This window comes from Eumetopias jubatus, unplaced genomic scaffold (assembly GCF_037043125.1).
Source record: "Eumetopias jubatus isolate StellerSeaLion01/CBP00866 unplaced genomic scaffold, mEumJub1_p1.0 scaffold_9, whole genome shotgun sequence".
NCBI classification, from domain to species: Eukaryota; Metazoa; Chordata; class Mammalia; order Carnivora; family Otariidae; genus Eumetopias; species Eumetopias jubatus.
Window position 1 is genome coordinate 50,386,738 of NW_028274815.1, and position 25,481 is coordinate 50,412,218.

A 25,481-nucleotide genomic window follows, 5' to 3' on the forward strand; every position below is an offset into this window, starting at 1 on the left:
GAAGTGAGTGAGACTCTTTAGTCAGAGATGGGAGATGAGGCTGTCAGGATTAAAGAAGGCCCCCTTTTGGAACTGTCCTCTTTAAGCCTGGCACTTGGGGCTCCTGCCCTCAGAGGGTTCCTGTTGGGGGTGGTAAGCTAGGGGCATTCTCTTTGCTTTTTGGGAGCTCCTGGTCTCATGGGGGTTTGTAATGAGAGAAACGTTATACAGTTGTTGAGTTGTGAACAGGGATGGACAAATTCCTGAGTCAATTTCTAGATTAGTTTGTTAGTTCATTGAACAAATGTTTGAGGGTCTGCTATTTTAAGTGCTGGGGATGCAGAGAGGAGCAGAATGCAGTTGCTGCCTGTAGAGCAGGGGAAGACAGACGTCACATAGCCATGAATAAGCCATACATCGTTGTCCTATGTAGGATGTGCGTGCGCACACACACACAATGTCAAGTAGTGTTAAGCATGCTGAAGAAACAAAATAAGGCAAGGAACACTGGCAGTGGAGGGACTCAGGAAAGACTGAGGAGGTTCAGATGAACTGACACCTGATGTGAGTGAGTGAGTGAGATCCGGGCCTGTGTGTCAGGCAGAGGGAGAAGCAAGTGTGGTGGCTTTGGGGTGGCAACAAGCCTGACAGGTTCAGGGACATCAAGAAGTGGGGTGAGTGACTCAGAGAGTCAGAAGAGCCGGGACTCAAAAGATGGGACCCTGCCACCATTCTGAGGAGCAGGGTGTGGTGTTCCTGTTTGCTGGTGGAGCAGGGAAGCAGGGGATTGTCACATCCAGAAGGGAGATGGTGGTGGACTGGACTGTAGGGTGACAGGGGTGAAAGGGGGAGAATTCCAGATAGAATTTGCACATAAAGCCAACAGAGTTCAAAGTTTAGATGCAGGGAAAAGAGACAAAGATGGTTCCTGGGTTTGGGGACTGAAACAAATGGTGTGTGGGGGCTAAGAAGGGGCGCCATTATTTGGATCATAGGCTGAATTTGGGACTGGTAAAAAATTGGGGATGAGCCAGGTGTGCCCCGGCCCGTGTGTCACAGCCCCTACTGCCCCTGGTCTCTTATGGGAGCCACTCTGGCTCTGGCACATGTGAGTTTGACCTCGGGCCCTAGGTCAGTTATGGTGTGTGGCATCTGTTAGCCCAGCTGCGTTGTTCCCTGAGAGACAGGTGGAGGTGGTGGGCGGAGGAGTATCTAAGGCCGTAATCTTGGTAACAGGTGGGTCACCTAGCCCCCCACCCCTTCCATCCTGCCTTTGTCCTCTGCCCTCGGGGTATAGGGGGGTGTCTAGCAGGGGAAGAGGCTAAGGGCTGAGTCCTAAGTCCAAGCTGGGCCTGCTGAACTTTTGTCAGCTGCCTTGGGAGCTTGGGGGAGGTTTGGCTGATGAACAGGTGGCCATGAAGGCTTCTCCATGGTTCTGCGCCCCCAGGAATTCTGACTCTGATGGCCACTGGGGAAGGCTGGGCTGCCCTCAGACAAGGTTTTAATGGCCTGGGAACAGGACAAAACCCCAGGGTTCCCTCAGTGACCTTTCAGGGCTGCATCTTCCTGGGATTTTGTCAGCATCTGTGGTGTACATCTAGGCCTTTTCCAGCCTCTGTACCCTCGGGGTGTCCAGAGGCCTGGGTGTTTGCATTCAGCCATATGAGAAATGCTACATCTTTTTTTTTTTTTAAAGGTGACTTGGGTAAGTGACAAACCTTTGTAGGTTAGTTTCCTCAAGCACAGAATGGGGATAGTGGGCCTGACCTCCTGGACTGTGTGGATAGTAAAGGGGGTACAGAGCCTGGGACGCGAGTGTGCCGGAAGGCTAGCTCTGCCAGTTCTCTAGCCCCATCACGTGCCCCCCCCCCCCCCGCCCCCATGTGTGGTCCGCAGCAGGGCAGGCATCCCCTGGAAGCTGGGTGGAAATGGAGCCTCTTAGATGCCCACGGCCGCAGATCTGCATTTTAACCAGATCCAGTGACCCTTTTGCGCTTTGCAGTTTGGGAGACACTTGGGAAGAGCAGCCTCCAAAGCTGTGCATACCTCTTCAGGAGCAAGGGATTTTCTCTTACTCCTCCTTTCCTGTTGGTGCCCATCTTGGCTTGATTGCCGACACACCTGGGACAAGTCCCAGATAATAATCTTCTTTGTCAAACCCTTGTCTCCTGAGTGCGTGCTGCCTGCGCCTTGGAGCGTTCAGGTGCCCCACCTACCACGACTCTCACACCATCTGAGAGGAAATAGGAAGTGTTGGCGCTGTGCTGACCAGAGGCCCCAAGAGGATGGTTTCCCACTGGATGGCTGAGGAAACAGAGGTTTAGGGAAGTAACCTGGTAAGTGACGGGGCCAGGGTGTGCACTCAGGATGCAGAGCCCAGCTCTTAGTCACCGTGCTTTGCTGCCACGGGCATCTGGATGGGAGCTCCAAACAAGGAATGGGCAGAGCAAGAGGGAAGCGAGAGGGAATGCGGGCAGGGAGTCATGGAGGCCTTGTAACATCCCAGGATTTCCTGCCATGCACTGTTCATTTATTTTGTAGCTCTGTACCCTGGGGGATACTCAGTAAGCATCTGTAGGAAACCCAGTCCAGCTAGGGAGACCCTGGGCACCCAGAGAATGACAGTCCCAGGTGGCCACCATGGAGCAGAGTGCAGCCAGGTCTGGTTGTAGAGTGAGTCTGGTTCAGAGTGCGTGTGCCTGGTCAGAAGGAGGGATTGGGCCAGGCCAGGATGGTGCTGCTGTGAGATCTTCCCAGAGGAAGTGGGACTTGGGCTGGGCTATAGGATACTGCAGTCACATTCCCCGTGGGAGCCCCAGTTTGTGGGGATGGGATGCCCAGTGCCTATTTGCTCTGGAATCTGCTGCACGTGGGGCTCTGTAAAGAGAAAGTCTCCATCGCTTCACGGAGGGATCATCAGCCCACGCCGGCCATGTCTGTGGCTTTCTAGCCTCCAGTGGACTCCAGTGTGCTACAGTGCCTGGCAGGTCCCAGATCTCTTAGGGGGCCATCTAGACAGGCGGGAGGAAGCAGGAGCAAAGGGTCGAGGGGAGGGTTGTAGCCTTTGTCTGGGAGCTGGTGGTTGTGGGGCCTTGCCATCCCAGCCTGTGTGGGTCACACTCCTGGGAGAAGGCCTGCTCTGGTTGAGTCCTAGGGCACCCGAGGTGCCTAGCAGGGTCCAGTTCAGTCCTGCCCTCGACTGGTAGGGAGGTAGATAGGTGACAGCGGCTGGGGTCCAGATGCCATTCTAAGCCTAACTCTGCTCTGGATAGGGGAGTATCAGAAAATGGTAAGGAAAGTCTTTTCTCTTCACTCCAGCCTTCCTGAAAAGCAGGTCAGAGAGAGAGAGAGAGACAGACAGACAGACCCAAATTCCCTGGGGAAGAGCAGGAGAAGCAGAGAAACAGAGAAGGCCTTATAGGGAAGAGCGTGGGGAGGGGGAGGGGGCAAGGATCCTCTGGGCAGAGGACCTGAGTGTCACCGTGGGCTAATGATGCACCCTCCCTTCAGCTGAGGGGGTGGGAGGGAGAGGCCAGCAGCCTATTCTGTGGCTCAAGCAACTGAGGAGATAAGATAGGAGCAGGCGTTTTCTTTTGTCTCTTTTCCCTATTGCGACAGAAATGTGTGCTCCTTATAAAAAATTCAGACTGGACAGAAATATTCTATGTAGGCAGTCATTGTTCCCTGCAGCTTCACCGCCCCCCCCCCCAGTCCCCCAGATAGTGACTGTTAATGCTGTGACGTGCGAAGTGAGCAGCTGGGAACTGAGGGCCCCTGACCTTCATGCCCCAGCAAAGGATGTGTGTGCTTGCCCATTCCAGTTACCCAGAGCCTAGTGGGCTGGGGTGGAATCCATACACTTCTCTTTTTCTCCACCTCCCAGGATTTTCCTGTGCTACATAGGGCCTAGTCTAGGTTTGGGGAAAGTGACTAGGGCTCGGCCTTTAAAGAGTTGAGTGTCAGGCCCAGGGTGGGCATTGGCTTGAGAAAGTAGGGGTGTGAGGATGTCGATGCAAGCTGGTTCGTTTTTCTAGTAAATCTCCCCTCCTTCTTCCCTTCCCCCCCCATGTGACACATCCTCTCACCCATGCCTTCAATCTGTCTCTCTTAGCTCTCTCTCTTCTCCCTGCACTCTTCCCACCCTCCCCCTGCCCCTGCTTACTATGAGAGCCACAGAGAAGTGCACCCACACTTGGAGCACGGCCCTTCACCCTCCCTGGTTGTGCTGTCTGTCCTGCCGCAGCCTGCCCAGTAGATGGTCTCTCAGGTCTAGGAGGGAAAACCAGCAGCCCTGGCTCGCTCTCTCGGGCCATGATGTGGGTCGCCCAGGAGAGGCCAGGCGCATAGCCCATAATGGGCACATGAGGGTGCAGTCTTGATGGACACTCCCAAATGGGTGCAACTGCATGTGCCCCTGGGAAGACTTTTTTTCATACAAAAGATCTCCCACTCCCAATCTGTTTACACCTGGGAAGCTCAGGGAGCCGGTGCTGTGGGGTGGGCAGATCTCAGGGTTGGGCAGTGACCACCATAGCACAGACTGAGGCATGTGGGGGCGTGGTGTAGTGTGTGGGAGGTGTGGTGTAGCGTGTGTGGGGGGGGTGTGTGTGTGTGTGTGTGTGTGTGTGTGTGTGTGGTATAGTGTGCAGTGCTGGGGGTGGTTGTGTGTGGGAGGGTGGGTAGTAGGGGGTATATGTGGGTGTGGTGTGTGTATGTACTGAGGGACTTTGAGCCCTTCAGTGACCAATCTGACCATCTCCACCAGGCCTTGTTCCACCTGCATTCTTTATTGGCTGGGTCTAGAATTCTAGGCCGGAAAACTTTTCCCTCACAATTTTGAAGGCATGACTCCATAGGGTACCCAGTGTTGTGAGTGAAGATCCAATGTTATTCTAATTCCTGAACTTACGAACCTGTGTCCCCTGTTTGGAAGCTTTCGGGTCTCCTTCTTCTGCCTGGTATTCTGGAACCTGAGAGTGAGACCTGTTGGCCGGGTCTTTCTTTGTCCCTTGTGCTGCAATGCATGTGGCCCTTCTGGGCTGGTGCTCATGTCCTTCAGGTCAGGAAAACTTTCTTGTATTATTTCTTGCCCAGTTTCTTCCTCCTGGTGCTCTCTGTTCCCTTCCCTCTCCCCTATCCCCTCTCCTATTTTTAAATTAATAGAGGTTTTATTTATTTATTTATTTATTTATTTATTTATTTATTTATTTATTTTTTTAAAGAGCAGCTTTAGGTTAACAGAAAAACAAATGGAAGGTACAGAGAGTTCACATATACTCCCTAGCTCTGGCCCTCCTCCTTCCCCCCACCCCATCTTTTCTTTTTTTATTAACATCTCACATTAGTGTGGCACATTGGTTACAACTGATGAACCAATCCCAATGCATCATTATTAATTAGAGCATATAGTTTATATTAGAGTTCACTCCTTGTGTTTTATATTCTGTGGGTACTGCCAAGTATATAATGGCACGTATTTACTATTACAGTATCCTACAGAATAGTTTCACTGCCCTAAAAATCCCCTGTGAGTTGTTGATTTTCAGCTTTGCTCAGCTTTTTTCTTGTTTTGTGGATGGGAGAGAGCCTCCCAAGTCCCTCACACATGGGAGCAGACTCCTTTCTCTTTCTTGACTTTCCAGTTATTTGGTGATAGACCTCCTTGGACTGACCTCCTATCATCACCTCATCTTTGCCCTTCTACTTTCTGGGGGATTTCCTCCAACACATCCTTTGAGTGTTTTATTAAGCTCTAACGTGCAAGGGAGGTTACACATTCTGGGTGTTGGTGTGAGAAAGGGGACCAATTTTCAGCCACTTCTGGTTCAGTTTCTCTGCGGAATCTCTGTGCTCACATCTGTAGGAGATGGGGTGGGGTGTGGCCTGCTGAATAGAATGGGAGGGGACCCGGGTGGGGGGTGTCTAGCTGCTCCACACAGACGCTGTATGCTGCTGCTGGCCAGGAGTCTGGTCAGGCAGCAGAGGAAAGAAGAGCTCCGTGCACACGCCTCCCCTGGAGGGCGGGCTCCAGCCACTCTGTGCAGTGGTCGTGTGTGTTAGGGGTCTTTCTGGGAGTGTGTAGTGGGAAGAACATGGCCTCTGGAGTGATGAAAACCAGCTGTCTGTTTCCTCTCTCCTTCCTGTCTGCTTGTTTGTGGATGAGTTACTTTACCTCTGAGCCTTGACCTCCTGTTGTATAAAATCAGGGTAGTGGCCCCGACACCCCAGTCTTGTTGTAAGGTGTACATGGGAGTGAGCTGAAAACCCGTGTAGTCCATTGTGCCACACATGAGCAGCTCAACGGATGCTAGCGCTCTTGCCCTCCCTTGGGTCTCGGGCTTGAGGCCCCTGTGTGCCATTGTGTGCAGAGGTGTTCTGGTGGGGTCTGGATGAGTCAGGGAGTGAGGTGTGTGTACGTGTGTGTCCTCGTGTTCCTGGCCCTGGGCCTCTGGATGAGCTGTTCTTTTCTGGGCTTGCTGGTGGCTCAGAGCAGAGCTTTGGCTGGGACAAGCCCGAGGAGAAATGTGGGTAGGTCTGTGTGCCCCAGGGGCCTGGATGGTTATGAGCTCCTCCCACACCCAGCCTCACCCCGTTGGGCCTCAGAGTTTCAGACGGAGTGGGGAGGGGCAGAGGGGAGGTCTGCGAGCTCCCGGGAAGGGGGATGGGAAGGTGGCATGAGTGGTAACTGCTGCCCTGCTCGGTAGCACCGAGGGGACTCCCCTACTCAGGATGTGGTTTTCATCCCAATGGACAAGTTGTAGATAGTTTCTGGGCTATGCCTGTGGCTCGGAGGGCTGGGCCTGTGTGTCAGGTCAGGGCAGCAACCTGTGGGAGAGGCTGTGGGAGGTGCCCCGTACCAGGGGATGGCGGGCTCCCCGGGCCTGTGGCCGGAGCTCCACCCCACCCCCCTTCTCGCAGGTGGTACAAGCTGCACTCCAAGGCCGGCAAGAAGGAGAAAGAACGTGGGGAGATCCAAGTCACAATCCAGTTCACTCGCAACAACTTGAGCGCCAGCATGTTTGACCTGTCCATGAAGGACAAGCCGCGGTCCCCTTTCAGCAAGATCAAGGACAAGATGAAGGGCAAGAAGAAGTTTGAGCTGGAATCTGCCTCCGCCATCCTGCCAAGCAGCGCCCTGGAGGACCCCGAGCTGGGCAGCCTGGGCAAGATGGGCAAAGCCAAAGGCTTCTTCCTCCGCAACAAGCTGCGCAAGTCCTCTCTGACGCAGTCCAACACCTCACTGGGCTCGGACAGCACACTGTCCTCGGCCAGTGGGAGCCTGGCCTACCAGGGCCCGGGCGCTGAGCTCCTTACTCGCTCGCCTAGCCGCAGCAGCTGGTTGTCCAGCGAAGGGGGTGAGTGAGTGAGGGCCCTGCCCCCCTGGGGGGCAGACGGGGGTTGGGGGTGGCCCTGGGCCTTGGAAACAGGCTGCTCTTCCTGCTGCTAACTCCATGGGTGCTTCCTTTTCAGGCAGGGACTCCACCCAGTCCCCCAAGTTGCTGACCCACAAAAGGACCTACAGCGATGAGGCCAGCCAGATGCGAGTGGCTCCACCCCGATCCCTTCTGGACCTCCAGGGCCACCTGGAAACTGCCTCCCGCTCCTCACTCTGCGTCAATGGGAGCCACATTTACAATGAGGAGCCCCAGGCCCCCCTGCGGCACCGCAGCTCCATCTCGGGCCCATTTCCACCCTCCGGCTCCCTGCACGGCGGGTCTTCCAGGCCTGCCGAGGAGGGGCCTCGGGCCGCAGATGACTCGGGGGGCGGAGGCAGCCGCAGCACCAGCAGCTCAGAGGTGCCGCCCGGACAGGAGGAGCCCAGCTCTCAGGCCCAAGTGTTGGTCCCTGGCGCCAGCCGCTCTGGAGAGGAGGAGGGGGCCCGGCTCCCCGAGGCCAAGCCGGTACAGATCGCCACACCCATGGTGGCCTCCTCTGAGGCTGTGGCCGAGAAGGAGGGAGCCCGGAAGGAGGAGCGGAAGCCCCGGATGGGCCTCTTCCACCATCACCACCAGGGACTGAGTCGGAGCGAGTTGGGGCGCCGCGGCTCTCTGGGGGAGAAGGGGGGTCCCGCCCTGGGGGCCTCCCCGCACCACCCATCCAGCGGGGAGGAAAAGGCCAAGAGTAGCTGGTTTGGCTTGAGAGAAGCCAAGGAACCAACTCAGAAACCCAGGTACGTCCCTGGCCGAACCAGCTTTGCTCCCCGGGGAGCATGCTGGGGCATTTGCAGCCTGGATCCTGGGGCAGAGAGGATGGAGCAGATGGGGCCCTTGGGCAGGCTGCTGGGGCTCTGGCTTTGCATGGTTGAATGGTGGGGGGTACTACTTCCCCAAGGCAAGGCTCGTTGTTGGCACATGGACACAGGTAAGTTGCAAGGGCGCGGCGCTCTGGGGGCCCTGTGGATTGAGGAGTCCAGTCTCCTCATAGGTTTCCCTTCCTGAGTTGGCACGCCTATCCCCTGAGGGAGGGAGAGGAAGGGGAGAAAAGCAGGGAAGGCCATTTGTGTGAATTCTTTGCTTCCCAGCTCCACCCCTTGCCCTCTGGCCTCAAGGTCAGGAAGCCTTGGCAGGTGGGGAGGTGGGATGGGGCCTCTACCTCAAACCCTCCATCCCCACCCCAGCTGCCCCAGCTGGCTCTGTGACCTCTTTCCCCTGAGAGATGGCCGTCAAGTCATTGATGCCCCCACCCCTCTCTTCATGTGCTGAGTCCCACCCACGGAAGGGGTGCAGGAGTCCTGGAGCTCTCAGGCCCTGGGAAAGTTCTCAAGAGAGTTCTGATACTAATTAGGATTCTGCACCCAGTTCCACTGTGGGGATTGGTTTCCCACATGCCCAAGCCGTTCTCTGACACCAGCTGGATGCCGTACAATTCAACTCAATGCTGACCCATTGACCCAGAGATGCATCAGACCCCACATAGGCTCAGGGCTACAGGATTGAGCCCCAACCCCACCGGCCACTTCAGATGCCTACCGGAAGTCAGGTCGTCACATTGCTACTGACCAACCGGCTATAGAGTGGAGGTTCCGGTGACCCCCCTCCTTCCTTGAGTTTGATTCATTTGCTAGCGTGGCTCATAGAACTTGGAAACATTTTGCTTACGCTGGTTTATTATAAAAGTCTGTAACTCAGGAACAGCCTGATGGAAGAGATGCACAGGACAAGGTCTGGGAAAAGGGCACAGGGCTTCCGTACTCTCTCCAGGCACTCCACTCCCCCTGTATCTCCACGTGTTCATCAACCCCGAAGCTCCCAGACCCCATCCTTGGGAGTTCTTATGGAGACTTCCTCACACAGGTACGAGTGATTAAATCATTGGCCATTGGTGGTCGGTTCAACTTCCAGCCCGTCTCCTCTGCAGAAATCAGGGTGGGACTGAAAGTTCCACTCTTCTATTCACGGTTGGTTCCCCTGGCAACCAGCCTCCATCCTTCAGGTCATTTGGGGCTTTTTAAAAAGTCACCTCATCAACACAAACCCCAATTGTGGTGGGAAGGGGCTTGTTATGAATAACAAGATGCCCATTTCACTTTTCTGGCTCTGAAGCATTTCAGGAAGTGAGGACAAGAGACCAAATATTAAAAGATGCTCTTATTGCTCAGGAAATTCCAAGGGTTTTGGAACCTGTGAGCCAGAAACTGTGGACGAAGACCACATACATACGAGAAATATACCTTTGGTCTTTCAGATGACCGAATCGCAGTATCGCAGCCCTGGCCCCCCACCCTGGCCCTTGGTCTCCTCCTAACTCTGACCATCGGAGGCTGCTGCATTGTCCAGCAGGGTGCAGGGAGGGCCACCAGGTGTAGGTCCTAGGAGCAGATGTCCCTGCTTCCCAAGGGCCTGGGGCCGGCAGTGGACAGGCAGTGTCTGTGGCGGCCCTTGCCGGTTTGGCCGGGTGACAGTTTCTGCTCTCAGTGAGCCTGCCCCTCCCCTGTTGACGGGTCTGTGGGCAGGAGGTGGGGTACGGAGGCCGGGCACGGTGCAGAAGAGCCGAGAGAGGCTCCTACAGCCCCTCCCCAGGAGAGCGGAGAGGATCCCGTGGTCCTGGTTCTTCTCTTTCCCTGTGGAATTCGAATCCACTGAGAGCGTTTGGGGAGAGAAATGCCAGGCCTTTCTGGGTTCAGGCTGGGCCACCTGGCAGCCCTCTCCTGCCCCTACACCTCACAGATGGGCAGGGGGGGCGGGTCAGCCTCCGGGTGATGCCGCCCTCTGCCTCCCTGGCTAGGTACACCAGCTTCTGTCCCTGCCGCCCTGCCCCTACTCGCCAGACCCCAGGGGAACTGCTGGCCACCTGCAGCCGAGGGAAGATGGGGGGAGAGGGGATGGGCCCGTGGCCCTGTGACAGTTGAGATTTGTGGGTAGTGCTATGGAGGGAGGTGGCAGGAGACCTGGATAGGGCATTTGCTGGGAGGAGCTGGGGGGCCTGGGTCAGGTGGAATGCAGACCACGGGCTCAGGGCTGTTGTCTAGGGATCATCTCAGGGCCTTCTCCAGGACAGACAGACGCTGGGGGACATCTCTCGTGGGGTCATTTCTGTGCATGTGCGCAGGCTCTGGGCTCAGACCCCGGTGAGCCATTACTTTGAGTGATGTTGGGACTGTCCTCATTCCTGCTTACAGCTCCTGTTTTCCTCTCCTGTGTCTCCATATCTCCCAGCTGCCCTTCAGAGTCAGGCTGGGTCACTGAGGGACATAAGGAAGCTGAGGTTTTTGCCCTTCTCCTTGAATTCTGAGCTTGTCCTCAGCAGGATGGAGGGCATCCAGGGATCTCTGCCCTCCCTGGGGTTCATCTGAGGGCGTAGGCCGCAGGGGCAAGAGTTCTTGGGGTAAAGTGGGCGGCCTAGACAGGCGTGAGACCTGGTCATTGATCCCGTTGGCATCGCCCAGGCGCTGGGCCTTGACAGAGCCAGGAAGATGGCCAAGAACAAATGACTGTTGGTCCTGGCCCAGAAGGCATGCTCTGGGCTTTTGAGGCGAGAAAGAGAAGTGAGCTAATTCACGGCAGGAAGCTGTAGGTCAGACACCCAGAACCGGAGTGACTGAAGGTAGTTGCAGGCCCCTGCTGGGGCTCCAGCATCTGTCCACAGGCCAGAGGTTCTGGGTGCCTGTGCCCCCCGGGGCTACCAGTGTGGATTGCTGGGTGTTCCTCACTGGAAAGGGCAGCGGCGCCCTCTAGTGCTCCCACATGGCACTGGTACCCCACAGAGAGGCCTGAAGCACTATGTGTTGGGTGCGCGGTATCCAGAAAAAAAGCTGCTGCTTTTGGAGAAGCCAGTGGCTGGGAGACAAGGAACCAGGGTATGCAGGGCAGAAAAGATGGTCCTTATTTTCGTCCTGACCTGGCCCTTGTCGGCTGCGTCCCATGGCTGTGTGTGTGCCTGGGTGGGGGAGGGGCGGCTGTAGTTGAGACTAGGGTCTGGGCCCCGGGACTCGGCCCTGCTCACCAGCCCACTGTGAGCCATGCATCCTGAGCTGCAGCACGAGCTACGTACTGTGTGAGGACTGTCAAGACCAAGCGTGTTAACCCCACCAGAGCCAAACAGGGTTACCTTTGTGTCTATCCCTCTCTGACCCTTTTGGAGAAGAAGCTCCCTGCGGGCAGGCCACCAGAGCTTGCCTGCCACATCCTCTTCACGCTAACCATAGAACCCTGTACAATAGGGGACCAAGTGTGGGATGCAAATATTTTTTAATTGGGGTAAGTGTGGTACAACATGGGGGCGGGTGTATTGTGGTGGCCTTTGGTGGTCTGTGCATCTATCCCAGCCCCTCACCAGAAGTAGGACATCGAGGTCCCACGGAGCCTGGACTGTGCAGTGGCTGCTGAAAGCTCAGAGTCTCAGTGGCATTCCCCGTGGGGTCAATGAGGGACATGACATATGCCCGGTGACCTCGAGTTAGTGTGGCCATCCATCCTGTTTGTGCCTATTTTCCTGCTATAGTTAATATTGCCCTTTTACCATATTAAAAATATCCTGGTTTGGAAGGTAAATTATGTGGTATCCCTACTTAGAGCTTCCTGGGCCCCTCTCTGTCACCTCATTGTGCCCAGATGATGGGGGAGGATATGTCCAGTTTCCTGGACACCTTTCCTGGGCGTCAGGCCCATCTCAGGAGGGCAGCCGGAGCTCCTGCCTTTGGAGGGTTGGCTGAAGGGCATGTTGGCTGGGGGCGTAGGCCTCAAAGGCTGGCTTTGGCCTCTTGGGGGACTGCCTCGTGGAGAGCCTTTGCAGATCCACATGCCACCTCTGGGACCAGTGCATGGGAATGACAAGGACACACAGCTCATGTCAGCCTAAGGAAGAGCTGTCCACCAGTGGAACCTGGCTTCCAGCTACAGAGGTAGCCTGGTGTGATGCTGTCAGTCGCCCAGCCATGGCAATGTTTAAGCGGTGGGGGCTGTCAGAGAGAAGGGGTGATTCCTGCATTAAGGGGCAGGTCCTACCAGTTGTCCTAAGGTTCCTGCAGGCCCTAAAGTTTTATTCCGTCAGGTTGCAGGGGCAGAGACATTTGGACTTCTCATTTCTTCCCCCAACTTTGTTCCTAAAAGAGAAGCCAAGTCCGTATATGCTAAAGTCCCCTCTGCATGGTGGGGGGATGGCACTGTGCTAGCTGGCACAGTGGGCCCTGTCCTCCGAGCATAACCTGCAGATGGTAAAATATCCCCATATGGGAATGGTCTCTGATCTGTGCCAGATGGACTGGTAGGTAGGGGATATTTTAAAGTGAGAACCTTCAAGTGTGCGCCTGGTGTGGAGCCAGGGCAGGGGAGGTGTGGGGGGAGGCAGGGGTGGGGGGGATGTCACTGGGTCGGAGGGATGGGCAGGATGCTCTCAGAGGTGGGAGTCTGCAGGGCCTGGAACCTGGAATGTCTTCCTCTAGGGAGAGCCCTTGGCTGGTTGCATACCAACGGGTTTGTGTGTACCTCTGGGGAGCCAGTGGAGGGGAGGGTGCTAGCCTTGCCTGGGGCTCCCGGCCTACTTCCCTGCCGCTCTCCTGCCCTGCCGTCCTGACGGCCAGCCAGATTGTTGTCTGACCACAAGGGTGAGTGGGGCCAGGCCAAGGCTAAGCAGGGAGGGGGGAGTGTGCAGAGCTAAGCCAGGTGCTGTTTAATGTTGATGGAGTTCTCTTCCTTCAGACCCCTCTGGTCACTTGTCACAAAGGGAACTGGAGAGAGAGGTGGCTCAGAGTAGCCCTGTTCCTGGGGGCTGAGTCCTGCTGGCAGGGTTGAGCTGTGGTCCGGTATGGGTGCTCCAGTGGGGTTGGGGGGGCAGGCCGGGGGCAGGGCCTTGACCCACGTGGTGGTGGTCCATTGCTCTCCTTGGTTCCCGAGGTAGGCACGTATGCCTGGGTCTGCCTGTAGCCAACTTGGAGTAAAGGGGGAAGGGATGTTTGGGGGGGTTGGGACTCTGGGCCCAGGATTTGACCTCTTTCGGTATCTTCACCATGTTAGGACCACAGAGGCAGAGAAATGCTGGGAAGCCTGGTGGAGTAGGAGTCAACAGGACTCTCTTACCTTCTCGCCCACCCCCACACCACAATCTCTAGGAGGTAGTATGAGGCTGAGAAGTCACCCTTGGATGGGGAGTCATATGGCAAAAGAGTCAGGAGAGTCTCTGGGAAGCTGGATTCTTAAGAGAAACCCAGGCTTTGGGACCTGGCTGTGCCCTGCCTGTGAGGCTGGGATCACTGACTCAGAGACTATCTTGGGAAGCCCACCTTTGCCGCTGGTTGAACTGGACCCCTTCCCGTTGCCTGCCCCTCCCTCCAACCCCCCCCCCCCGCCCCCAGTGTTTCTAGACAAGCTAGCCCAGACTCTGCCCAGCTCTGTGTGTGGCCTGCTCTGTCTGGGCCCTGGTACCCAGAAAAATCCTGGTGAGCTCCAGCCTTCCTGGTCTCCTTCCATAGGTGCCCCCCCCCCCCACCCGCCACAACCCAAATCTGCATTCCTCACTGGCTGGCTATAAAGCCTGGCTTCTGCCACCCCTGGGCTTGCCCCTGGTGTTTCCCTGTGAGACGCAGCAGCTTGAGCTTGAGTGGAGAAGATGAAGGCATAGGAGTCGTCAGGACGCTCACCTGGGCAGGGATCAAGGAATGTGGGTCTCCTGGCGTAGAGTGGGGGCTGGAAGATGTGAAGCAGGCAGCAGGTGAGGCCACCCAGGTCTGGGCCTGACAGGTGGGCTCAGCCTCAAGACAGCTGCCAACCACTGCCAGAGTGCTAAAACTGGGGCATGGGGTCCCTCTTTTTACCTGCACTGTCTTCCCGGTTTTCTGTCTCCTGGGGTTGTCCTGGGGAAGCCAAGAGCTCTAGTTTCAGAGTCTGCTCATGCCCACAAGTCAGCTGTGCCCCATAGTTGAGGTGTAAGCGCAGGGGATGCCCCCTCCCCCAGCGGTCAGTGAGTGTTCTCCAGTGTCTGTGGGAGTGTGGGTCCACTGCCATGGGATGGCTTTCCCAGGGGAGCCAGCGGTCAGTCTGTCGGGGGGGCCCAAGAGGCCCCTGGTGACCTCCGGAGTCGCCGCTGCTGATACACTCCAGGCTTCGTCTCCCACGCAGGGCTGCTTTCGAGGCTGGCCCGCGGGTGCCCTGGGGGAGGGGCACCCTCTGGTGGGCGCCTGGCAGGAGATAGCTTCGGCAGGGTCTTGCTGTCCATCTGGGCATGTGATGGTACTCCCTCCAAGAAACTAGAGAGGTGGGTTCTTTTTGTTTGACACCTTGTCGTGTCTGATGCCTGCCCAGTCCTTACCTCGTGTTTCTGCAAGGGGTCGGTAGAACCCATCTGTTCCTGTGGTCAGAATCCCAGGGGCCCTGCTGGGTTCTATTCGCGCTGGCTTTGCCCAGCTGGATCTCTGGGCCTGGCCTTTCTCTGGCCTCTATCCCCTCCCAGCAGCTAGTATTTCTTTCCTCTCTTGGTCCTTAAAGGGATATAAGAGACTTTCTGATTGGTTCTGTGGACGTAAGTCTGCTGTTGAGTAGAGGTCTTCAGCCTCTGGGCCCGTGGAAGAACACTTGGCTTGGGCTGGGATCCTGCCTGTAAATGGGATTAAATGAGCTCTGTCCAGAATCTTCCTCCTTGGGCAGCCCCTAATGATATTACGTGTTGGGGTCGTCCCTTGGCCCCCTGGCCCAGCGGCCTGAACGCAGCCCGTGTGAGTGTGGCCTGTGGTACCTGGCCCCAGGCAGGTGGGGGGCAGGCGAGTGATGTTCAGCAGGGCCGTTTCCGGTCTTGGCATTAACCAGGAGGCTCACGGTTTTGTCTCCCTCCACAGCCTGGACGTGTCTCCTCAGGTAGAACCTGACCCAGCTGCTCTTCCTCAGCACCTCCCCTGCTCCCCCTGTGCTCCGGCCCTCCCCACTCCTGCTCCCACCGCTGCTCCCATGCTAAGCACTAACCTTTTTGCAGCCGCCTCCCCCGCCTCTGTCACTGCTGCCTCAGCCGCCCCTGAAGCCGCCCCATCTGGATTCTTGGGTCTCACCAACCCGTTCCTCACCTCCATGCAGAGCAACCCTTTCTTCGAGGAACTCATAGCCGACATAGCACTAAACTGTCCTTCACCTGCTCCCTCTCTCCCCAGTGCCTCGAGGGACAGCCCCACTCCCCTGGCCTCCCCTGGGAAAGCCCCGCCTGAGTGGGACGACACCTTCAACGTCTTTGCTGCCAGCAGGCTGCGTCCAGAGGCCAGAAGCAAGAGCCTGGCCCCTGCAGGAGGAGTGGGGCTGGAGGTGACTGGGCTGCAAGAGCAAGGCCGCGGGGCCATGACAGTGAAGGCAGCTGAGCCCCGGGGGGCCCCTGGGGGAGGAGGAAGAGGCGGGAGCGGCATGTGGCTGGAGCCCAGGGTTCCTCTGGACTTGGGACTGGACCGCCAGAGCACCAGTGTGGCTGACCCGGGTCCCCTGGGGTCGGTAGGGGCCGGCCTGCCCTCTACATCCACCCAGCTGCACCTGAGAGCCTCAGACTCTGAAGCAGACAGGGGGTCGCCAGCCCCAGGAGGGGAAGCAGGGCAGAGTCCGGCAGACAGCGCGACGTCTCTGTTTAGCTCCCCTGAAGTGATCAGTGTGTGGGAAAGGCTGCCTGGCCCAGACGACACCCCTGAGGGCCAGGAGGCGGCCTCCCAAGGCAAAGGCCAGCTTTTGCACGAGCTCAATACAGTCGACGACTCATGGCCTTGGGATGTGGTCACCATTTCTCCTGCAGCTGAGACGTCCTCACCAGTCCTGCGGGGAGAGTCTGATGAGCTGCCTCCTCCCCAGATGCAGCCAGAGTCACCAGAACCTGTGAGCCCCGGGGGGAGTGAGGAGCCTCCCCACCTGGACCTGGAGCCGGAGCCTGAGCCAGAGCCCAAACCTGAGCAGGTGTCGGACCAGGGACCAGAGCCCAGCAGGCCACCTCCCAAGCCACCACGCCTCTTCACGCCCTCAGATTCCCAGGAGAAGGAGGAGGAGGCAGCAGCTATGGCGGCGGCTGCAGGGGGGCTGAGAAGCAAGGGGGCGGAGACAGGAGGAGAAGACAACCTGCCAAGTTCGCTGGTTGCTGGGCCACAGGAGGCCGAGGAGGAGGGCGAGACACCTGGGTCAGAGTCTGACAGCCATTCTTCTGGAACCCTGCTGGGTGGGCCAGGCCTGGAAGATGTAGTGGAGGGTGCCAGCCCTCCTGTATCTGGGCCCTCCTTATCCCTGCCCACCAGCTGCCCTGAGGGTCCTACACCCATAACCTGTTACTCAAAGAGCTTGGCTCCTCAGAGTCAGCAGATCTGGGGGGCTCCGGAGAAAGGAGAAAGCCCTGAGGGTCCTGAGGCCCAGAGCCAGGGACCAGTAGGAGAGGGGCTTGGGCCCCTGCCAGATGGCTCCCAACACACTGACCTCTGGGCCTCAGAGGAGGATGCCCTGAACCCCTTCTTGTCTCAGGGGAGCCAGGACCCCCCCAGTCTCCCGTCCACATCCCCTCCAGGGTCCAGGGAATCTTCCATCCTCTCTGGTCCAGAAGAGCTGCCCACTCCCCCAGAGCCTGCTTTTCCACCACCCCCTCTCCCGCCCTGGGCCAGCCACCGCCATGGGGGCCCCAGCCCTCCATGTTCTCTGCCTGGAGCTCAGCCCCTGATTTCTTCCTCCCCAACCCCTGGGGAGCCAGCTGCCTCCCCTGGGGGCTCCCCTGCCCCACCTGGGGAGGACCACGCTGCAACCACCCCAGCCTCCCCGCTTGTGCTTCTGCCCTTGGAGACACGACCAGCTGAGGAGCCACAGTCCAGTGCCAGGTGAGCTGTCACCCTGAGAATACTCTGCAGGAGGAGGTGGGAGGAGGGGGGCAAAGCAGCCCAGGGGCTGAGGTGTTCACATTCCAGCCTCAGCCCTTCCAGGGGCAGATGAAGGGCTCCTTCCCCCTGAGGCAGGAGAGGGGAGGCTTTGAAGAAAGGAGCCCTTCTGTGGTACTGGCCCTGAAACTGTGTCCTCTTTGGGCCCTTGGACAAGCAGAGTGCCCCACAAACCAGGGGTTTGAGGTGAAGGGAGTGAGGAATGGAGTGGACAGAGCCGGTGTAGGTTGGCAGGGGAGGGGGGAGGAGAGCTCAGGCACTCAGCTGCAAGGGGCGTTGGGTGCCGGGGGCAGTGTGGGGGCCACAGGGGAGTGGGCTGTGGAAGGCAGAGAGCCAGAGGAGGGACTGGTACTGAGGTCAGTGGGAGAGAAAGCCCAAGAGCTGTTTAGAGGACAAAAAGAAAAATGAAATGACTTCGCCCCTGCCCCCAGAAAAAAGGGTCTGTAGCCCCATCCGGCGCCTCATTGGTTTGCGTCTGCGCCTTTTCAGGGGGTGGTCCCGAGGTGCTTAGGACTGTGGCTGGGAGCTGGATGCCTCTGTGATTATGGTCAGCGTGGCATTGGTCTGTTTGGGAAGAATGATGAGGCTGTGACCTCACCGGGTTGACTGGTGAGGGCTGACCAGAGCTGAGGTCAGGAGACACAGGTCACTTGGGGTTGATGGGGGCAGTGAAGTCCAGAAGGATGCAGTACCCTAGGAGCCCTGAGTGAAGAAGTGGGGGGAGCAGAGGGGGCTGCTTTTTCTGCTGAGCAGGGCAGGGTGAGGATTCTGGATTGGAGCCTCCACCCACCAGCTCATCCATGTAGTCATCCAGATTCACTGCACATCCACTGTGTGTCAGGTGCCGCATAGAGAGGAAGGACATTGTCCCCGCGGTAGGTATGCCTGGACAGTTCCCAGTCCAGTGAGGAAGACAGAAGTGCACCCATGGGGAGCTGGCCCAGGGCGCCCGTGCTGATACATGAGAAGTGGGAGGGAAGGAGTCAGGCTACCCGAGGCTGCTGTGCCAGTGGGGGGGTGGGGGGGTGAAGCCGTTCCCAGAGGGGAGGGAGAGGAGGTGGTTACAGCTTCCTTGCTGTGAGGACAGCGTCCTCAGCTGGCCCTGCTGCATTCCAGCCTCACTTCCGATTATACTCACTCCCTTTGGGAAGCTTTATTCCCTTCAGAGTTGGCTTCATGTCTGAATTCAGCATGTCCCTTACATCTTGAAGTAGATGGGCCAAATAGAGCTATCCCCATTTCTCAGAGGAGGAAATGGGGGTCTTGAGAGCTCTGGGGTCCAGAGTCCCTCCGATGTATGGGGGGCAATCAGATTGAGAGCCCAGGCCCCGTTCAGGGTTCCTTTATGCCCCCCGGCTATTCCTCCCCTCCCCAGGCACAGTCCGTGGGCAGCATCAGAGCAGGTTTCAAGCTCCCATCCCTAATGCAAACTCCTAGGTGGGAGAAATAAGTTGTTTTCCCTGTTGCCTGTCCCCCTGCCTGGGCTCTCTGCCAGTCTTTCCAGGTTGTGGGACTGAATCCACGGCCCTATCCTGAGTAACAGAGCTGGCTTCTCTGGGTCTGGGCTAGCCCTCCTCCGATGGAGTTCAGGGCCTTGGGCTAAACCATTTTGCTCCTTACTTCTGAATGGTCCAAATCCTCTGTGAAGTAAGCATAGATTTTTAAGAGGTCCCTTGGGGAAAGGCTAATTGATTCGGGGGCCTGATGCTTGCAGTTTGCATAGCTGTCACAGGTCCAGGGTGCTGAGGGATCCCAGAGCGGGGTCACTGTAGTCAGCTTAGGGGAATCAGGGAAATTTATCCTAGAGGAAGTGGCCTTGCACGGCTTTGAAACATGAGTAGGAGTTAGCAGGCCAGCAGGTGAAGGGCCAGTGTGTTCTGCAGAGGGACAGCTTTTGTGAGAGCCTGCAAGGTGAGAAAGAGCACTTTTCCTGGTTTGCTGCAGTGTGTGGAGTAGAGGCCCAGGAAGAAAGGGTAGGGCCCAATTCTGTTAGAGACTGTGTTTTCTAATCTGATAGGGAGCCAGTAAAGAGCTTAAATATTGGAGAGGCTGAGATCACCATCCCATAGCAGAACAGACGGGTGGATGGAGGTGGGCAAGACTCCCTCTGAGGAGATGAGTTAGCAGGTATAGCTGAAGGCAGTTTAGCTAGCACTGGCTTGGAGAGAAGGGGACGGTGGGAGAGAAGGTGAGAGGCAACAGGGTTTGATGTTTGTTAGCCCTGGAGCTGAGGCACAGGAATCAGAAGGATTCCCAGGGGTCTGGCTGGAGCCATACACTGCTGGGAGGGGCGCAGGAGAGGATAGGTGTGGAGGTGAGTGTGATGCGCCCAAGCTGGACCCGGAGTGGAGCGAGCCAGCCTCCAAGTCTGTGTGGGCCCAGAGCTCAGGGCTGAGGTCCAGGCTGGAGATGGACATTAGGGGGGGTGGGGGCCCAGGCGGGGAAGGGAGGGATCCAAGGGCAGGCTAGCAGTTAAGACTGAGAAGAGACTGCCAGAGGTCAGAAAACCAGAGGGAGGTCTCGGGGGCAGGGGATGAGGGAGAGCAGGCCAAAGGACGGAGAGGTCCAAGAGTCAACTCCACAGAGAGGTCAGTGAGTTGAGGGCTGAGGGGTTGGAGGACTCAGCAGGAGCACTTGTGATGGGCTGACAGGGCCAACATCCCCATTCTGATGGGTTGAGGAATCAATGAAAGGTAAGAACTTCTAGGGACAGAATGCAGTCTGCATGCTCTGGTGGGGCTGGGTGAGGAGGAAGGGGAGCTGGAGCATGACTGAGGGCGGATAGCTGGGTGGGTTTCTCAGGCTGGTGTAAATGCTGATGGGAAGCAACCAGTTAGAGAGGTGGGCAAAGTGTCCCAGTTTGCCCGGGTCTTTCCTGGTTTTAGCACTGAAAGCCTCACAGCCCGGGAGTCCCCAGTCCTGGGAAAATGGGGACACTGGGAGGGTCAGTCAGTCCCCCAGAGAAAGGTTACAGTATAGAAGCGGGAGGGAAGAAGGAGGGGGTGGCCCTGGTAACGACTGGCTGTAGGTGCAGAGAAGGTTGTGGGCCGGCCTCTGCTGTTCCTGTGAAGGGGCAGGCCTTCTGAGGGAGTAAAATGGAGAGGGGGCAGGCGGTGGGATTGAGGAGTGAGGAGAGCAGCGAGGGAGGAGGAGGGAAGGCTTGCTGAGGAGCGCTGGTTGCAGCCACCCCAAGGCCTTGGCTGTGCAGGGGCAGCCACCACCAAGTGCTGATTCCTGGCCAGCAGAGCTGCTGGTCCGGCAGACAAGGTGGCCCCGTGTTTTCGTGGCGCTCCCCCCCCCACCATAACGCATCTCCTTTCTGTCTCCACAGTCCCCACCCTGTGAAGCCACTTAGTGCTGCCCCTGTGGAGGGCAGCCCAGACAGGAAGCAGTCCCGCTCCAGTCTGAGCACAGCTCTGAGCAGTGGGCTGGAGAAGCTCAAAACTGTCACATCGGGCAGCGTGCAGCCTGTGGCTCCAGCCCCCCAAGTTGGCCAGACTCTGGACACCAAGAGGCTGAAGGTGAGGCCCGACAGGATGCCAGACGTGTGGTGCTGTGGAGAGAGGTCAGGCGCCCCGAGGTCAGGAGCGGGGTGCTGGGCAGGGTGGACCAAAGGGCAGGCCCGATCCCCCCACGCCAGGCCCCTGAAGCCGGTTAGGCGGTCTCTTGCATTGGAGACGGAGGCCGCTCCAGGGGCCGGTAGGGGTGAAATCTGGGTGTTGGTGGGCGGATGGGCAGGTAGGCCTGAGACCGCCCTGCTCACTCTCATTCCTGGCCTCAGGACTCAGGTGTGCTGGACCAGTCGGCCAAGTACTACCACCTGACCCACGACGAGCTCATCAGCCTGCTCTTGCAGCGGGAGCGGGAGCTGAGCCAGCGGGATGAGCACGTGCGGGAGCTGGAGAGCTACATTGACCGGCTGCTGGTGCGGATCATGGAGACCTCACCCACACTGCTGCAGATCCCCCCGGACCCCTCCAAGTAGCCCTCCTCGCCCCTGCCCCCGGGAGGGTGGGCGTGAGCCCACTGCCCAAACTGGGCCTGCGCTGCCCTCCTTCCCGCTGTACTCACTCTCAGCTGGGCAGGCTGCTGTCTGTCCTCCGTTGTCACTCCCTGCTCCCCCTCCCTCCTGCCTCCATGGGGGTTGCTGGAAGGGGGGCCCTTGGGACTCCCATTGGAGGCATCAGGTTCCATGTACAACTTGTGTGTCTTTGGGAGCCCTCCCTGGGTCTTTCCCACCTGCCTGTTTTTGTATCCCTTAGTTTTGGGGGCTCCAGAGAATTGAAACAAAGAATTCAGCCCTCAAGTCAGAGCAAGGGTGAGCTGCAATTTGATGTGGTATCTGGGACATACTTTATTACCCCACAACAACTGTCAGTCATTTCATCCAAGGCTAAACCCTTGTCCCCCTCATCTGTCTCCAGCCCCTAGAGGGCTCCTAGCATCCCTGGGGCTGTGGCAAGAACCAAGCTGCCTGGTCTGCAGTTATGGGTAACTGAGCCTCATGTCTGTTCCCTTGAGAGCAAGGAGCCTGTATGGTTTGGTCTTCTCTGTGCTGTGTCCTGATTTTGTGTGTTTCCAGCAGTTTGCAAAGCGAGGGCCATGTGGATGGAGGGAGATGTGTGTTCTCTCCCCCCGCCCCCCCCCGTGCCCTCCTCCTCTGATCTTCCCATTGAGCGTCACGTGTGAATGTGTGGAGAGCTGGGGCAAGGGTGAGGAGAGCACCTCTTTGCGCACCTCCAAGCTGTGGGCCCCTCCACAGGCCTCAGGGCTTTGGGCTGCTTATGTTTGGGGATCAAGCCTCCATCTTTGTTTTTGTTGCCTGTCCAGATGCCAAAACTCTGTGCTGCTGTGGGGTTTGAACTTTTGGAAACCAATTAAAATGTGCCTTTTGTGGGTGGGGTCAAGAGCCTCTGGATGTAGACCTCTCCCTCTGTTTGGTGTCCCCCTCCCTCCCTGTTGAGCACATGGGGCCTGATCTGTCAGGCCCTGGAAATGGGAAAGGAGGATGGGTCAGCCTTGCTGTGCTCCTGTACCCCTCCCCTAGAGTTAATTTCAGTTAAGGGTTTGGTGAAGCTGGCACTGCTCCTTTAACTTTCCTGCCACCTTCTCCTCCTCCCTCAACCCCAACCGAGAGGCTTCCTGGGATAACAACTACATTCGGGAAGTAGGAGGTCCCGTTCTGCCTATACTTAGGAAAAAGCCTTTGTTGCCCTCCTGTCATCTACTAGCTGCTCTCTCAGCCTGTCCCTTCGGCCCCATGGCCTTGCCTGGCTTGGCTGCAGTGCACTTTGAAATGAAGTGTCTGTCCTTTGGCCCAGCCCCTGGTTTGCTTGCAGAAAACATGGCAGGCTTCCCATGGCATCTGCAGGGAACCTTTAGTGACTTGGGGTACCCTGCTTTAGCAAAGGTTTTGGGGTGAGGTGCTGAAGGAGGATACTTTTGGCCCAGCAAGGAGGTGAGAGCTCCTCTGGGACCTCCTCTTCTTCCTGAGGGGGCCTGTGGGATCTCTCTAAAAGCCCTGGAAGGAGATGTGCTCTATGGGTGATGTCTTCTGCCAGGATGAAGCAGAGGAGCCCCACGCACGAGGGGAAAGCCCCTGTAATGTTATCTACCCTAAGGATCACTCATCAAAGCTGAGGAGTGTCCACAGGTATCCAGGTCTTGGGTCATGTTTTTTGGGGGTCATTGGGGGTTGGGTAGGTATCTCTTCTGGGGGAAGGGGAGCACTCTTCCACTACATATTCTTCTGGGCTCTACTCATTACCAGCCCTGACCCTGATCTTCTGCTCGTTCTTGACTGGGCCTTCAAAATGCCCAGGGCAAGGATGTCTTCAGAAGAGTTTTGAGTTGAAGCCCAAGGTTCCCGTTGGATGTTTCTGCTCCTGGCCACAACTTGGAGAGTTGCAGGTGGGGTGGGCAGAGAGCAGGCACAGTTTTGCTTTGCTGTTTGTCTTCCTAGTTGTTACTCCTGTTTATAAAGAGCTTGTTCTTCATGTTTTGAGCACTTTATGAAGAATAAAAAGTTCACATACTGCAGGTGGCTCTATGGTGTTCCTGTCTTGATAAATGTATGAAAGGAGGCTTCCAGCGGGGAGAAGGCAGATGATGGGGTTTTGGGATGTCACTGCCTCTGTCCTAACACCAGGGGCAGCAGCACAGCATTGCCCAGTGGCCTGGACTCAGTCTTTTCTTTGCCAATAGACCCACATTCATTGAGTACTGTGGGAGAATACAGAGGGTAAAAGACCTGATTCTTACTCTGAAACCGCTTAGTCTAGTTGGGAAAGATACAAATCCAGGATACAAATGATTCTTCATGGCTAGTTAGCACCTCTTCTCTGGCTTTAGGAATAGTCTGTTTCTTGTGGTTCTTGTTGATGGATGAGGAACTGACGGCTATAGATCATGCATTGTCCAGAAGGACATGAGCAGGCGTGAGCCAACACTGCATCTCACAGTGAGACGAAGGAGACCTAAAGTGGGGCTCCCTAAGGTCAGAATTATTTCTCCTGTCCTTTTGGGTGAAACAGGCAGCTTCCCTCCCCTCCCCCGAGCCTGGCTCACTGACCAGATAATTCAGCTGGGGAACCTTCTACTCTGTACTGCACAAGTGTGTTTATTATCCTTGCTGGTGTCTTGCTCTATGATATACGCTCCTCTCTCTCACCTAAAGTCCTTGTAGTGCTTAATAAACACGACTGAACCCCACTCCCAGTTCTCTTCCTGCTGGGGAATTAGGCTGGGGAGGGATCTTCCTTAGTTGGACAAAGGAAGTGGAACCCACCGAGGCTCTGAAGCTCCCACTGTTTACCTCACACAGTCAGCAAATATCTGAGTCCTTGTTGCGAGCCCTGCCAAGCCTGGCACTGAGGACTTAGCAGTAAAACACCTCTTGTCCCGTGGACCTTACAGTAGGAAACACATGCAAAACCATAATAACTGTAAGTACGCGCGGGCTGCAGAAAAGGTACTGGGTACTATAGGAGCATAAGTGGATTTTGTGGAAGTAGGGTGATGGATCGGGAAATGCAATGTGTAGGCTGAGGTCAGGAGATCCAGAGTCAGGTAAAGATAAAAAGTTACGGAGTTTTCTGGGTATGGAAAGTTCAAGGGTCAGGGGCGAGGAGCGCCCAGCGTGCTCTTGGAACCGAGCGTCAGGAGGGCTGGAGAGCACAAGGGGAGGGGCAGGGTAGCGACAGAAGAAACCGCATGAAGATTCCGCAGTGCCAGTCCTTGCAGAAAGCTTTCCGGGATTAACCCTATCCCTCCTGGAGTCCTTGCCCATCTAGTCCCAGGTCAGGCCCGCTTGAGTAGGGCTCTTCTGGGCTAGAGCCCCAGGAGCGATGCCCTCCGCAGCAACTCAAACTTCTAGGGTAACCGGCGAGGGGTAGCCCGATGGCCCACTGTTGGGACCTTAGAGTCGTACACGCACACTCTTCCCACACTGCCGAGCCTTGCAGAGCTGGCGGCAGGAACCGAGACCGGGTCTGAGTCGGTGCAACTCTCCGCAGTCTAGGGTTGTCAAGCGCCGTGACTAGAAAAACTACGCTCCCCACAACCCCTTGCGCCTCGGGCTCGCTGCGGTTGCTTATGGCCAATCGGGAGAAGCAGCTGTGGCGGGGGCCGAGGAGGGACATTTTAAAAGGGCCGGAGATTGCAGGCGTCAGTGGCTATGGCGGATACAGCGACTACAGCATCGGCGGCGGCGGCTAGTGCCGCTAACACCTCGACCGATGCACCTCCTTTCCAGCTGGGTAAACCCCGCTTCCAGCAGGTGAGGACCGGGCTATGGTCTGAGGGTCGGCGGGTAGCACAGGGTGGGCGAGCAAACTCTTCTCCAAAATCCCCTTTAGTCCTAGGGTCTGCGACCCGCGGCCACTGGGGAGCCTTGCAGCTATTGCCTCGGGGACCGCGGCCCCAGCCAACCCTCTCCCATTGGTGAGCAGGATGGGCGTGGACTCCCACCTTGGCTCCCTATTGGCCGCCGGTGCCGTCACTCCTCGGCTGCCCGCGCCCTCCAGCCTTTCCCGCCTGAGGCGCTTGATGATTGGTCACGGTCGGTCGCGGCCGGGGATCTGGGGTGCCCGGGTCCCAGCGGCTTCTGCAGGGTCGCTTTGGGCTGTGCAGCCAGCCACTCCCGGCGGAAAGTTCGACTTCGGCTCTGGATGACAAGTTGGCGTGACGGAGATGCCTT

General features: G+C 57.2%; 2 protein-coding genes across 13 annotated transcripts in view; both read left to right on the top strand.

Moving 5' to 3' along the window:
* RAB11FIP5 (RAB11 family interacting protein 5) overlaps positions 1-23,323 on the top strand; it is a 36,310-nt gene extending 12,987 nt beyond the window's left edge. The window contains exons 2-6 of one of the 2 annotated variants that reach the window (XM_028116275.2): positions 6,898-7,334; positions 7,450-8,149; positions 15,551-17,227; positions 20,616-20,805; positions 21,066-23,323. In XM_028116275.2, the coding sequence (XP_027972076.1) occupies positions 6,898-7,334; positions 7,450-8,149; positions 15,551-17,227; positions 20,616-20,805; positions 21,066-21,269 (3,208 nt within the window). In that variant the 3' untranslated portion in view covers positions 21,270-23,323. The remainder of the gene's footprint in view (positions 1-6,897; positions 7,335-7,449; positions 8,150-15,550; positions 17,228-20,615; positions 20,806-21,065) is intronic. The other variant, XM_028116276.2, reaches the window with a different exon arrangement.
* A 1,635-nt stretch (positions 23,324-24,958) lies between these two features.
* SFXN5 (sideroflexin 5) overlaps positions 24,959-25,481 on the top strand; it is a 114,980-nt gene continuing 114,457 nt past the window's right edge. For 6 of the 11 annotated variants that reach the window (XM_028116176.2, XM_028116164.2, XM_028116166.2 and 3 more), the window contains exon 1: positions 24,960-25,061. In XM_028116176.2, coding sequence (XP_027971977.1) covers positions 25,021-25,061 — 41 coding nt within the window. In that variant the 5' untranslated portion in view covers positions 24,960-25,020. Of the gene's footprint in view, positions 25,062-25,481 lie in introns of all 11 variants that reach the window. The other 5 variants (XM_028116165.2, XM_028116172.2, XM_028116175.2 and 2 more) reach the window with 1 other exon arrangement.